This window comes from Talpa europaea (assembly GCF_964194135.1).
Source record: "Talpa europaea genome assembly, chromosome: 7".
Classification (NCBI taxonomy): Eukaryota; Metazoa; Chordata; class Mammalia; order Eulipotyphla; family Talpidae; genus Talpa; species Talpa europaea.
Window position 1 is genome coordinate 87,557,786 of NC_140074.1, and position 15,067 is coordinate 87,572,852.

Below are 15,067 nucleotides of genomic sequence, written 5' to 3' on the forward strand. Positions count from 1 at the left end.
CATGTACCATAAAGTCACCCATTGCAAGGATACACATTCAATGTATATTCATAGAATTGTGTAACCATCACCACAATCAATTTTACATTTTCATCACCTGAAAAAAAAACCAACCCAAAAACTCTGTGTACATTAGCTATCCCCTTCCTAACCTCCTTTTTTGCAACCACGAATCTACTTTCAATCTCTTTAGATTTGCCTGTTCTGGACATTTTATGTAAATGAAATCAAATTATGTGATTGCTGCATCTGGCATATTTCAATTAGCTTAAGTTTTCAAGGTTTATCTATATTGCATTTATCAGTATTTTATTCCCTTTTTATGGTCGAATATTATTCCATTGTGTGGATATGCCATATTTCTTTTTTTTAACATAATCATGTTTTTTTTTTTCAATTTTCTTTATTGTGGTTACATTAGTTTAAACGTGCATATGACTTAGGATAATAGGATCACACCTCCTTAGATGTGTGTTACTGTACTATCCGTACCACCAAAGAACCCATAGTCATAATTTGTTTCTTGAATTGGTAGATGGTTGAGTTGTTTCCACTTTTTGAATATTGTGACTATTTCTGCTATGAACACTGGCATGTGAGATTTTGTGTGGACATATGTTCTCATTTTCTTGAGGTACATATCTAGCAGTGGAATTGCTAGGTGAAATGGTAACTATGGCTAACTTTCTGAGGAACTGCCAAATCATTTTCCACCTTTAAGCAACATTTTCCATTCCCACCAGCAGAGTTAGCAGGTCCCAAATTTCTTCACATCTTTGCCAGGACTTGCTACTATTTGTCTTTTTGATTAAAGCCATCCTAGTGAGTGTGAAATGGTCTCTCACTGTGGTTTTGATTTACATTTCTCAACAACTAATGATATTGAGCATCTAAACACATGCTTATTGTCTTGTACATCTTCTTTGGAAAAAATGTCTATTCAATCATTTGCTCATTAAATGAAGTTATGTATCTTTTTATTAGAGTTGTAAAGAGTTTTTTATAGTTTAGATAAAAATCCCTTATCAGATATATTATCATTTGCAAATATTTTCACCTATTCTCTGTTGTTTTTTTTAAAGCTTTCTTAATAGTGTCCATTGAAGTACAAAAGTTTTAAAATCTGGTAAAGTCTAATTTATTGATTTTTTTTCCTTCTGTTGAGTCCACACTCAATTGTTGAGGTATCTGTCCATATTTCTAAGCACATCTAATGATCCATTGCCCAATCCAAGGTCACAAAGATTTACCTGTGTTTCTTCTAAGAGCTATATAGCAGTAGTCTTACATTTAGGTTGTTAATCCAGTTTTGGTTAATTTTTGTGTATTGTGTGAGATAAGGATCCAGCCTCATTGTATTCCACGTGGTATTCAGTTTTCCCACCACAATTTGTGGAAAAGACTCCATCAAATGTCTTGACACCCTGTTGAAAAATCTGTTGCCATAGGTATATGAATTTATTTTGGACTCTAAATTCTATTCCATTGATCTATTTGTATTTCCTTGTGGTGGCACACATGTCTTGATTACTTTTGTATTGTAATAAGTTGGGAAGTTGGAAAGTGTGAGTCTCCAACTTCCAAGAACAACTCCAGTGTTGTTCTTTGTCAGGAATGTTTAGGCTTTTCTGAACCCGTTGTGTTTTTAAATCAATTTTAGGATCAGCTTTTCCACTTTTTACAACGTCGGCAGCTAGAATTTTGATGTCCGTTGCACCAGAGTTGTAGATCAGTTTGGAGAGTATAGCTATCTTAATGATATTGACTCTTCCAAATATGACCATGAATTTATTTTCATTTATTTAGAACTTCTTGGATTATTTTATCATTGTTCTATATTTTTCAGAATATAAGCTTTACACTTCTTTTGTTAAATTTACACCTAATTCTTTTTGGTGCTGTTTTCTTAATTTTATTTTTAGGTTGTTCATTGGTTCATTCAGATTGTTCATAGGAATACAATTGATTTTTGTATTGATCTTAGATCTTGCAACCTCGCTGAACTCATTTATTATATATGAGTTCTAATAGTTTTTAATGTAAAATCTCAATGTAGAAGAGCATGTAATATGTGAGTAGTTTCACTTTGTTTCCAATTTGAATGCCTTTTTCAAAAAAAAAAAAGTTTTCTTGCCTAATTGCTCCAGCTAGAAACGCTAGTACAATGATCAATAGACTTGGTAAGAGTGAATGTCTTTGGTTTGCTCCTTATTTTATGGGCAAAATATCTATTTTTCATTACTAACTATGATATCAACTGTGGATTTTTTTTTTTTTGTAGGTGCCTTTACCATGTTGAGAGACTTCCCTGCTATTCATAGTTTATTGAGTGTTTTTTTTTTTTTAATCAAGAAAGGGTTTTGGATTTTGTCAAATGCTTTATCTAAATATGTCTATTGAGAAGCCACTGCAGTTTTTGTTTTTTGTTCTGTTCATGTCATGTATTATTTTATTGACTTTCAAGTATTAAATAATTCTTACATTCCTGGAATGAACCCCACCTGGTCATGATTTATAATTCTTTTGACATGTGACTGGATTCAGTTTGCTAGTGTTTTGTTGTGAATTTGTGCATCTATATTCATAAATAATATTGACCTATAGTTTTATTATTTTTTTTATTTTTTGTTATGTCTTTGCTTTTGGTATCAGTGTGGTACTAGCCTTGTAGAATAAGTTGGGAAGTATACCCTCTTATTTTGGAAGAGTTTGTGAGGAGTTAGTATTAATTCTTTTTTAAATACTTAGTAGAATTCACAGATGAAGCCATCTCAGCCTAGGATTTATCTTTTTGGGTAATTTTTTTGATTACTTATTCAACTTCTACTTACTGTAGGTCTTTTTAGATTTTCTATTTCTTCCAGAGTCGGTTTTGATAGCTTGTGTATTTCTAATAATTGTCCATTTCCTCTTATGTATCTATTTTATTGACACAGTCATTCATGTTACTTATGTTTTATTCTATGAATGTAGCTTACTCCAATTTTCTATAACTTGACATTTAAGTTATTTTCTTTCTTTACTGTTATAAACAGTATTGCAGTGAACATTTTATTGTATCTATTTTTATGTACATGTGTAAGGCTATTTATAGTGTAGTTCCCTAGAAGAGGAATTGCTGAGTCAGAGTCTTTGCGTTGAAAATGATGATTGTTTCTGCTTCCTTGTCCTCTTTCTACTCATTTTTCTAGTTTTATTGATTTGTATAAGTTCTTTATGTCTAGTAATGTTGTTCTCCTGGAGACTGGAGTTGGTGAGAAAGCACAGAGGCAGTGGGAAGAAGAGGTTGGGAGCGGGCGCTCCTTGTGGATGGCCAGAGCTTGTCCTTAATTCTGCACATTCACATGTGGGGTTTTCAGACCTTGGAATCTGCACTGCTGGTGGGTCAGAGACTCTTTGCCTCCGAAGGCCAGCTTCATCCTGTGCGTGGTCATTTGGCATCTGGGGCCAGATTATGTCGTGTTTCTCCTTGTGACTTTATCTGGGCCCTTCCCCTGGGCCTTCTCTTCTGTGATCTCTGAGAGCAGTGAGGCAGGCTCCAGGCAGTTCTGACCTGTTGTTCCTTGCAGAGGAAGGGAGAGAGTTCTACCTGTGAGGGAAGAAGTGGCCCCTTGTCACTGCCTGGTTTTGTCTCCTATTCATCTGGGGCAGCTTTGGTGCTCATTAACTCACGGCTCACCAGTCCCCAGATACGATATGGGCAGTGAGGTGACAATAGGAAAGTGTAATTGTTGTCATGGAATGGGGCGTGGGGAAACCTCTGAGCGGCCTACCTCTGTATGGGTTTTGTTGGGGTAAAGTTTTCATCCCTTTACACCCTCTAATCTGCTTCCTTTTCCCTCCTTTCTGTCTCTCCTGGAGTTTACAAAGGTAGCACTAAAGTAGGATAAAACATTGGATTTTATGTGTTTGAGGTTTAAAAAAATCTATTGATGCCTCTGGATGCTGCAATTCAGTGGCTTACAGACTCACAAGCGGAGGTTCCCAAAGTGGTGCCTTAGGGACAGGCAGAGGCCTCAGGGGCTCAGCCCCCCACAACTGCTTTTGCTGGTTTATGTCTTCGAGTTTTAAATTTTGGGGTTCTATAGGAGGAGACAGAAGAGCTGTGTTGCCTTGAAAGTTGGAAAACTACTTGTGTTGAACATTTTGGCCATCCTAAACATGAATCCTGCTGGAGGCCGAATCCCAGGGCTTACAGGCTTTTGGGGAACTTGGATTTTCCCAGGGGCCACCCAGACCCCTCTCCCTTTGCAGAAGCTGAATGGCTGTTCTCCCCAGGGCCATTTGCCAGCAGAGGCGTGTCTTGGTTTTTCTTTGGTTGTGTGGGGTGTTCTGGCCCTCCAGCTCTGTAAGGGCAAAATCAAATTATCTTCTTTCTTGATCCAAATAAATTTTGTCCCCAGGGAGACCTGGGCTAAGCTTCCAGACAGTGGGTGTGGTTTCTCAGCAGACCTCTTGCCTGAACCCCCATCTTTCTCTCCCTACCCTCTTATGTCTTTCAGTCGGCGGAGTTCTTCGAGATGTTGGAGAAAATGCAGGTGAGTACCCTCAAATTGGGGGAACTGAGTGGGGTGTGTGTGCATCTCTAGCTGTAACCTTGGGGGACACACACCAGGCAGAACCCATGGGGAGATCTTGGGGACTTTGGGGGGTCAGGCCAGAGAAGGAAGAATTCATAGTTCAATAACCCCACAACATGAAGCCATTTCCACATTGAGCAGCAGGAAGGGTTCTGGGGAGGTTCCTGCCTGTGGGCAGGAGATTAAAAACAGAGCCCCCCAGCCCATAGAGGGGAGGCTATAAACCCTCTGTTGTGGGGAGGGCTTGAGAGGGTCCATTGTTCCTGGAACAAGGTTAGAGGGAAAGCCCTTCCTTAGGGGAGTTATCTTGTGTGGGGGAGGTAGAGCTGCAGTTGGAATACAAACCTGAGTTCAAATCTTGAATCTGCTGGATTTCTAAGTTGAGTTGTAGCAATAGATCTCACTGGTCCCAGCCAGCTCCTTTCCTTTTCTAAGCCTGCCGCTCCCATTTTCTGTCCACTCACAGCACTTCTGTCACCTCGTTCTAACATCAAATGAGTGATAGATTTTTCCCTGCCAAACCAGTCTGTGACACCAGTAGGGGGTCCTACAACTCAATTCCATCTGACATGGTCTTCTTGGAGCTAGCACCAGACCCCACAGGTTAAGGGTTCTGTCTCCTAGGACTGGTCTCCCCTTCTTCCTTCGTCAGTTGTGAAACCACAGCTGTGCTTCTGACTGCCTGGTATATATTGGAGGTTCCCATGATCCCCTCCTTGGGTGCAGTTAATTTGCTAGAGTGGCTCACAGAACTCGGGAAAAGATGTACTTACGTGATTACCAATTTATTATAAAAGGATTTAATTTAGGAACAGCGGATGGAAGAGATGCCTGGGTTGAGAAGTGGGGAAGGGGCCCCGAGTCTCCATGCATTCTGAACACCACTCTTCAGAAGTACAGATTTGGAAACCCCGTTTTTTTGATTTTTGGAGACTTTAGTACATAGGCGTGATTGATTAAACCATTGGCTGTTCCCCAACCTCCAGCCCCTCTCCTCTCCCTGGAGGTTGGGAGGTGGGACTGCAATTCCAACCCTCTTTTCCTTGTTGGTTCCCCTAGCAACCAGCTCCCCCTTCCTCAGGGGCCTTCCAGAAACCACCTTATTAACATAAACTCATTAACATAAATATATGAATAACAAAACACTGCCTTCACCTTTATGTTTCTGGAGCTGTTTCAGAAGGACAAATACACCAACAAAAGATGTTCCTGAATGCTCACATTACCTTCCCTTAGGAAATTCCAAAGATTCTAGGAGCTCCTGCCAGGAACCAGATGAAGACCAAATCTATATTTCTTATTGTGCATCAGAATATCACAAGCTCTATAAATAAATCAGAATAAAAATACCCACTCACATGGCTGGTGGGATAAAATAACATATGTAAATACTTGGTAGGCACTGGTATGAAAACCAGTGTTGAATGTGGATTTGGGGATTCTTTATAATTATTCCTCACCCCCCCCACCACCACCCCCGGGTCAGAGCTCACTGGTAAGAGCTGCTGGCCTAAGGAATATGGGGAGAGATCCAGAGGATTATTGATAAAGGTGAAAAGAATGGGAAGAAGATGCTAATAATAGGGCAGATATTTTAAGTACTTTGCTGGACTCAGAGATTGACAGATGTTATCTCATTTCTTCCTGACAATTCTTACAGAAAGTGGAATGACGATGATAATAATTATCATTTCCATTTCATAGCTGAGTAAACTGAGGCACAGAGATTAAGTAAAGCTCTCAGGGCCTCATGATTAGCAAGTAGCTCCAGCGCCCGAAGGGTTAGCTGCCCTGTTATGATGCTTTTTACCCTAAATGGATACTGCAGGCTCAAGCAGGGAGGCTTCTTAGTAATGCTCTGGAAGCTCTAGGAGGAGAGGCAAAGACATTGCCCACTGCAGCCCTGAAATGCAGGTGGAATTGCTGGGAGGGCTGCTGCATCAGGCGTGGTCCTGATCCGGACAACCTGGTCTCCCTTGTGTCAGCCCGTGGAAGGAGAGGGCCTGAGGAAGAATGTCATTAGAGGTCGTGTCATTATCACAAACATCCTCTGTGCCCAGTACTGTGGGCTATGAATGTCACATGCATTTGGGGGATTTCCAGTCAAGCTGTGGAAACACAGATGGCACGTGCCTTGACAGCGAGTGGTAGGAGGCAGTGTGTAATTAGTGCTCTGTCGCCAGGAGGAAAGCTGGGATTTTCCCCTGCAGCCCATGGATGCTGGCAGGGGATTTGCCACTTGCCCGTGTCTACCCTGCCTCTGGTTGATCCCATAAGCCACCATAGCTGGTGGCTGGAATCCCCTATCTTCACATAGGGCTTCTCCCAGCACATAATTCAGCCCCAGTTAACCAACTTCCTATTGTTCTGTTGTTTGGAGGCTGCTGGGCTCGACTGGGGCCTCTGGATGACAGATCTTATTTCCGTGCCCCCTCTGTGTCTTCTGATACCCATGGGTGGTTTGTTGATTCCATCTTAACTGAGACTGTTGGGAGATAAAACCACATGTCCCAATGTTTATGTCCCCACCACGTGCCTGCTGGTCCCAGATTCTCAGCGGCCCAGTTTTCAACTCTGTGTATGAAGCGCACATATGGGGAACTGGCGAGGATGAAGTGGGCTGCATGGGGGTGGCCAGATTTTGTCCTTGAGCGTGGGTGGCATTTCTCCACGTGCCGCAGTGTGGAGACTGAGCCTTAGAGCAGTAAAGTGTCCGGGTGCTCTGGAACTAAGATCCAGGACACCTGACCTCCAGCCTGAGAGCCTGGGGATTCAAAAGACACAATTTCTGAGAAGCCACAGGGGCAAAAAGCATAAGCCTGGGTCCCTTCGGTCCTGGGTTCAAGTCCTAATCCTGCCATTCCCAAACTGAGTATCCTTTCCAAGCTGCTCTGCCTCTCTGAGCCTCCAGTGGCAGCAAGGAGGCTAGTAATACTAATACCTATTGCAAAGGATGGCAGAGGAGGGTTGTGCTGGGCGGTGGTACTGTCATGGGGAGGGGATGGAAGGAGGCTGGCTCTCCTGCCCCAGGGGCTGTTCCCAGGTAGGGATGACTAATGGAGGACAAACAAAACAAACTCCTGACATCACCTCTCCTTTCTACCTGGTTTGCTTCCCTGGGCAGCGGGTGCAGGGCCACCCAGGTGGTTTCTTCTCTGTGTGGGGAGAGGAGCACCTGTCTGGTGGGAGGGGCCTTCTCACACCCTCCTGAACAATGCTGGAGGGTGACTCAGTCCAGAGAAGTCTGGAGAAGCCTAAGTCTAAATCCACCCAGGGAGCAGGAGCCCCGGCCCCAAGGGCTACGGGATGTGGTCCTACATTTGGTGGGAAGGTAGCTTGGCTTCCAATTCAGGCCTTGCCACTCACTAGCTGTGAGACATTAGGCAAGCAGCCTCCTCCTTGGGGCTCGGTTTATTCACTGGTTAAAAGGTACTGGAGGCTTCAGAAAAGACAGGAGACCGGAGCGCACTAAGTAAGGTTAGGATCACAATGTGTTATATCCTGATAGGTCTGTGTCTATTCCTGGCTTCTGTGCTTTCCAGAGGGGACCTGTTTCTAATAGTATGTCCCACCGTCTTCATTTGATTTATTCAGATGATTTTGGGAATGCCTTCTACAAAACCAAGCTAAGTCAGAATTTGACTGTAGGAACATTAGATAAAGCCGAGGCTCCCAGAAGTGAATTTTCCAGACACCTGTGGGTGGGCCCCTTTCATTCAGGCCCAGTCATGATCTCTGATCCTCATGGTGATACATCTGTGCTGGGGAGGGTGAGCGTTAGAATCCTCGTCTCACAGATGAAGCTGTGGAAGCTGCGAGAGGCTCAGCTTTGTTAGGGGTCACCCATAGTAAGGTGTGGTGGAGGGAGGGCTGGGTGCAAGTCCCCTGCCTGTTACCCATGGGCCTTCCCAGCAGAGGGGTGCAGCTGGTATGGTGGGGATTCTAGAGTGCTGATGGACACCCACAGACCCAGGTCCCCATCCTTAGCCCTCACCTGTTGGGTCTGAGAGCCTGGGGTGATGTTTCAGTGTGAGGCTGATCATGCTGTCTACTTTCTGGTATAAGAAATCCATTCCAATCGCTCTTTCAAAGGCTTGACACACCACCAGCATTTAAGCTTTACTGCCATGTCAGTTCCCTGTTGTTCCCATTAAAAGATGGGAACATTGAACCATGGAGAAGTTCTGTGACTTGCTGGAGGTCCTAAGATTGTAAGAGGCAGTGTTGGTCTGAACTGCCGTGATCTGGCTCAAGTCTGTGTTCTTACTCATTGGGGCTGCTGTGAGGATTGAATTTGACAAGGTGTGTGACGTGGACATCAGCTTTTGCTGTTACTACTAACTTCTGGTATTAACTACTGCTTTCCTCTTCTTCCTCCCAGGAGACTCCTCTGTAGGGGCTCCTTTTTTTGTGACCTTTGCTTTTCCATGCATCCTCTTTTCCTTGTTTCTGCAGGGGATCAAGCTTGAAGAGCAGAAGCCAGGACCCCAGAAGAATAAGGTGGGCTGGGTGGGGATGTGGCAGCCATGAGGGCCCAGCAAGGGCCAAGCACAAGAAAGGCAAGGGAAGCAGGGGTCTGCTGTCTTATACTGTCCCACTCTAATTTCTACCAAGAGCCACCTGAGCGATTGCTGGTGCTGGCTGGTGCACAGTGGACAGCTTGATGCCTTTAGGGCAGATTCAGAGCAGGCTGAGTGGAGTCGTTGGTGAGACCTAATGCTTGCAGCTTGGCTTGGCTCCTCTGCTCCTCCTCTTTTGAATGAACAGCACACAGCCTCTGGGGTGTCAGGCTTTGCTCTGGGCTCCAGCAGGGGACAGCTCTGAGAATGAGGTTCCTTTTCCAAGGCCCAAGGGTACAGCACATCACTCAGATTAGTCCCTTTGCCTGGAGCAGGGACTAGTGGGATCAAAAGTTATCTTCCTATTATAGCATCTTAGAGAACTAAGTGCCACTAGGGAGGGGAATTCAGCGCCTTTGTGCACTGCCTCTTCAACTAGTGGGGTGTGTGTTCAGATTCTGTTAATTGGAAAAGAGCTCAAGAGAAACCAGATCCCAGAGCTGCCTCTAGGTGGCTGTTCCATCTGGTCTTCTTCCTGAGGATGTGTCCAAAGCCCTGGATGCAGCCTTCTAGACCCCCAGCACACCCCCCTCCAGAGCTGTGAGAAAGTGGAGAGTGATCAAACTCAAGGGCATGCCGGGATTAAAGGTGGTGTTGTCTGATTTGTCTTGCAGGATGACTATATCCCGTATCCCAGCATTGATGAGGTAGGGGCATCCCTGTCACCTTCTCTGGATCTGTCTCTGGGGTGGGACTGGGGAGCTGACGGTGTTGATGATGGTGATCTCTGCTCAGCCACATGTAGGAGGGAACCTTGGACCAGGACTTGAGGTCCTGAGGTCTCTTCCTGTCTTTCCCTTTGTAACTTCAACTTCTCCATGTTTTATTTGGGGGTGTTGACCCAGGCCCTGTACTCTGGGGCTAGAGTATTGGTGAAGTGCAGATGGTGTGGGATGTAGTGGAGGAGGGATTCATTTTACTATATTCATCCACAAATAAGGGGATCCCCCCCAGGAGCAGTTCAGAAGTTGGCAGGGGTACCACCACGGGTGACCCCACCCTACCTCAGGCCCAGGCCAGCCTGTGTGCAAAACCTTCTCTCTGCCTATAGGTTGTGGAGAAAGGAGGCCCATACCCCCTGATTGTCCTGCCCCAATTTGGGGGCTATTGGATCGAGGACCCGGAGAATGTGGGCACGCCGACCTCCCTGGGCAGCAGCATCTGTGAGGAGGAGGAAGAGGACAGCCTCAGCCCTAGCACATTCGGCTACAAGTTGGAGTGCAGGGGCGAAGCCAGGGCCTACCGCAGGCACTTCCTAGGGAAGGTAAGACTTGGAGGTCTGGAGGCCTGGAAAACAGTTGTCACACATTCACAGGGCACCCGGGGTTCTCTTTGGTGCATCTTTCCCTCAACTCCCCTCCCCTACCCTGCTCCCTTCCTTGCTGCCTACCTCTGTCCTAGTGGGGAGGTTGACACACTCTTCTTCTGGGAGGTATGTGTGGTGGGGGTGGCATAGAGGTGTGCTGGAGTCAGGAAGGCCCAGTGTGATGGGTTCTGTGGGTGCACCCCTGGCATTGTTCCAGGGTGCAGTGGGGTGCGTCATGTGCACAGGTGAAGAAGGGTGGTAGAAACAAATCTGTTCTTATACCTTGAAAGTCTCCATTTCTGTCTAAATTGTACAAATTTCTCATGTCCTCATGCAAGTGGGTCCCCAGGTACTTGTACTGTATGGTGTGCTATGAATCTCTGATTGCTTACAAGCGACACAATTACATTTCTTTAAATATATTCTGCCCTTCAGACTTGCCAGCTTTCAGAAGCCCCAAGGGCAGAGACTGTAAGTCTCTAGCTTAAGGCAGCTTGGCAGCGACTTACAGAAGGAGCTATTCTGGACCCTCCCCTGAGTCCCCTTAAACATGTTAAAATGCAGCTTCCAGGTCCTCCTCTGAGGTGGGCAGGTCTGAGGTGGGCACCCTGACCAGGAAGAGGCCCACCCGTCTGAAGGACCTCTGGCTCTCCTTGGGTAGAGGTGCCAGGCTTCCTCTAGCCTTATTCCCACAAATAGTCTGAGTTGGCAGGGTCTGCCCCTCTGAAACAAGAAAGTACATGCGGTATCTTCTGGTGAAGAACGAATTTCCCTGAGAACAAACATGGGTTTGAACCCTGTAACTGTCACTTACAAGTTGTGTGACCCTGGCGGTTACTTCACCTCTCTGAACATCAGTTTACCTGTCTGTAAAATAGGGATGATGATGATGTTATATCACCCATAAAGTTTAATCTCCAGATTGAAGGAGATAATAAGTATTAAGCCCTTAGTCCAGTGCCCAGTACATCCTGAGGACGGGCGTTGAGTCTACTGCTTTGATCATCTCTTCCCTTCTCTTCTCCCCTCTCCTCCACCTCAATAATAGCCCCAGCAGTAGCCTCCTTCTCTGCTGCCTTGCTGTGGGGCTTTTCACTGCTGGTGAAGGGAGTGATTTGGGGGCCATATCTGGAGGGTCCCCTGATGCCTGCTAACATCTGGCTTCTGTTCCTAGGATCATCTCAACTTCTACTGTACCGGCAGCAGTCTGGGGAACTTGCTTCTGTCCATCAAGTGTGAGGAGGCTGAGGGCATTGAGTACCTTCGGATCATTCTCAGGTAGGGCTGCCCCACAATTGTTGGCACACCTCTAGTGGCAGGGACCCAGAAACACCGGTCTGACCAGTCTGGTCTGTGTGCTGGGGGGAGCTGGCTGGCTGGAATCCTGGGGTAGTGTCTGCTGCCAGCAGGGAGCCCAGGTACTATTGCCAGCTGGCTGGTTGCAGGAGTCCCAGAAGTGTGCCCCTACTCCACTTGCCCTCCCCTCTTGTGGGGTCTGTGACTTTGAGGAGGTTGGGAAGAAAAAGTAGGGGTGGCTCATCCTGCTGTACAGCGAGAAGGCTCGGGGAGCACTGCCCGTGGTGTGTCTCCAGCACAAATGATCCTGAAGCATCTGTGTGTCCGCTGGGTTCCCTGAGATGCTGTGATGGTCACAGTCAGGAGCCCGGGCCATGTCAGGGCCTGTCGGTCTGAAATATGCCCTTCTCAAGGGCAGTAACTAGAATGGGTTTTTGTTTGGTTCAAATAAGGTATTTTCTTAAAACCTTTTACCAGGAGCCATGGGAGGTGCTGGGGTGCGATGATGATGAGTCATGGTCCCCATTCTCTAGAGGCTTAGGGGCTACCGGTGAGGGAAACGGTTTAACAGGCGTCCCAGGTATGGCTTTAGTGATATGTGCAGGATGCTTTGGGCGTACAGTGTCTTCCTGATCCCTGTCCCTGGCGGCTGGTAGAGAAGCCGGGAGGTCGAGTGTGCAGCGAGTGCTGGTGCCTAGCAGAGCCTGCGCGCCTGTCCAAGTGCCCGTTCCACATTTCTGCTTCTAATTGGAAATCCTTGGAGGCATTTGGACAAGAGCGATTACATTTTTTCCTGCCCAATTTTGAGATAAATATGTGAGAGAACGGGAACTCATAGCCCTGCTGTGGGGGAGAGAAATGTGTGTGTGTGTGTGTGTGTGTGTGTGGGGTGGTAGAAGGGAGCTGTCAGCACCCATCCAAGCTTGATTTTTTATTAAGAAAGAAAGCGCTTTTCTTTATTGAAGTTCAGCAGGCTAGTGATCATATTTGCAAGGCATGGGAAGAGTCAATTAAATCACTAGAACCAATTTTCTGTGGAAGTAATACCTGGACCCTCATCTCCAAACAGGATTTTGAGTGAGGTGAGCCTCAAAATAGTGTTTCTTCTTTTTAATAAAAATCAGCCCCGGATTGGGCAGGATGTTTGAGTTAAATGACAATTGAACACAAGGATCTGACTCATTTTCCTAATGCTACATTTTATCTGAAATGCACCTGGGCTGAGAACTAGAGAAAGATGCCAAGAATGCAACGCACACCTATATAGTTTTTGGTTTGATAATCTTTGGGAGGCAGCAAGGACTATGATCTAGGTTATACAATTAGCGTTTCCTTCCCTTAGGAACAATGTAGTGTGGAAGGTCCCTGGAATGAGTCAGGGATCTTTGTACATGGAAACATTCTTGTTGTTTTGGGTCAATAGCATTTGAAATCACTGTCCTGGGGAGCCCAAGGGCAAGCTCAAATGTGGCTCTCCTGGATAGAAGGCCAGTGAGAGGAGAGATGGAGAGAAGCCATACACCAGCTGGAAAGTTGGATAATTATATCGTGTATTTAGAGTGATGGCCAGGCCAAATTGACAGCCAGGCATAAGAAAATTGGTCCCATGGCTTAGCAGCTTTACCAGACACGAGAAGAAATTATCCAGAGATGAAAGCCCCCTGCTGGAGGGGCCCCTGTCCAGGCTTCCTCCTCATTCCCTCTAGGGTTCTGGATTATTTATTTGATCTCACACACTTAGACCAACCAGCTCTCTTGCTTAAAATCTGAAGATAGTATCCTAACAGCCTCTGCGCATGAGAGTAGCCAAGAGTTATCTAGCAGAGTTTGGAAACAGATAAACTGGAGTAGATTTCTTCTTTTTTTTTTTTGAATTAATTTATTTATTTATACAAGCACTGGGTACAGTCAGAAGTGTGACGGGGGGGGGGGGGGGTGAGGGAATTCACCAGAGCCAGAGAGGGGAGCAGAACAGGCAGAAGGACCAAAGTATACTGCTGAGGGGAGCAGTGGGCGCGGCAGGAGAGGTCTGCGTGCCATGTGGGATCCTCACCAGTGGCCAGGGATCGAATCGGCGCTGCACAGGCTGCGGACAGCTTCGCAGCACAGCGCTCAACTGCTGCACCTCTGGGGAGGCCCTAGATTTCTTCTTCTTCCTCTCCTTTTTTTTTTTGGTATTTGTATGTGCTTGGATATAAAGAAGAGGGAAAAAATCTCTCACAGTTCTCTGAAAGAAAAGATTCTATACCTTAAAAAGTATAATCAAGCATTTAGAAGGTCGGGAAATAACTAATTTTTGAAAAGGATTTACTGTAAGTAGTCAAGTAAAATTTAGTTTAGTTTTTTTTTTTTTTTAAAGATTTATTTATTTTTATACAAGAGCCTGGGTATAGGCCAGAGGTGTGTGGTAGGGCGGGGGGCTGGGTGGGGAGGATTCACCAGAGACAGAGCGGGGAGCAGAACATGCAGACGACCAAAATACACTGCTAAGGAGAGCAGCAGGTGCAACAGGAGAGGTCTGTTGCGTCGTGTGGGAATTGCCCTGGCTGGCCAGGGATCAAACCTACGCTGCAAAGGCTGCAGACAGCTTCACAGCACTGTGCTCAACCCGCCACCGGGGAGGCCCTCAAGTAAATTTAGATATTTATTTATTTTGTGTTTTCAACAAGCTTCTAAAAAAAATAAACTCTAGGAAAGAAAAGACAAGAGATGAAAAAGTTGGCTAAGTTAAGGGAATAACATAAGAAAATTAAAAATTGCCCAAAAGAATTTTAGATGGTAGTAGAAGCAACAAAGATTTAGAAAGCATAGTTAGTAAATTGAGAATAAGCTTAGGAGGCTCTTACATAATTTGAAAGAAAACACAACTCTAAAATGATGAGCAAAATTATAATGACTTTGAAGTACAGTAGATAATAGATGTTCTTAACTGTTCTTAAGCTGATTGAAGATTTATACTACAGATCAAAATAACTTATCCACTGGCAGATAAAAATCTATGATGGGAAAATAATAGCTGGACATATTTTGATAAAACTTTGGCATTCCATGAATATAATATCACTGGTAGAATGGAAATGTTTCAAATACTAAAGAAATACAAGAAAATATACACATATAGAAATAAAACAGAAAATAAAGGAATAATAAATATGATAGCAGAGGTAAGAGTTCATAGATTATGATAGTATAAATGAGTTAAATTTCATTATTAAACAGTAAAGGTTCTCAGTTTGGGTCATCCCTCTGAAAAAATCCCTGTCTAT

The 15,067-nt window shown here is 45.1% G+C and overlaps 1 protein-coding gene across 1 annotated transcript in view; it reads left to right on the forward strand.

The window, feature by feature from the left end:
* RAP1GAP2 (RAP1 GTPase activating protein 2) overlaps positions 1-15,067 on the forward strand; it is a gene marked incomplete at both ends in the record, with an annotated part of 211,514 nt that overhangs the window by 151,678 nt on the left and 44,769 nt on the right. Inside the window, 5 exons of the mRNA XM_084238203.1 lie at positions 4,503-4,538; positions 9,036-9,080; positions 9,814-9,846; positions 10,251-10,463; positions 11,680-11,783. Coding sequence (XP_084094329.1) covers positions 4,503-4,538; positions 9,036-9,080; positions 9,814-9,846; positions 10,251-10,463; positions 11,680-11,783 — 431 coding nt within the window. The remainder of the gene's footprint in view (positions 1-4,502; positions 4,539-9,035; positions 9,081-9,813; positions 9,847-10,250; positions 10,464-11,679; positions 11,784-15,067) is intronic.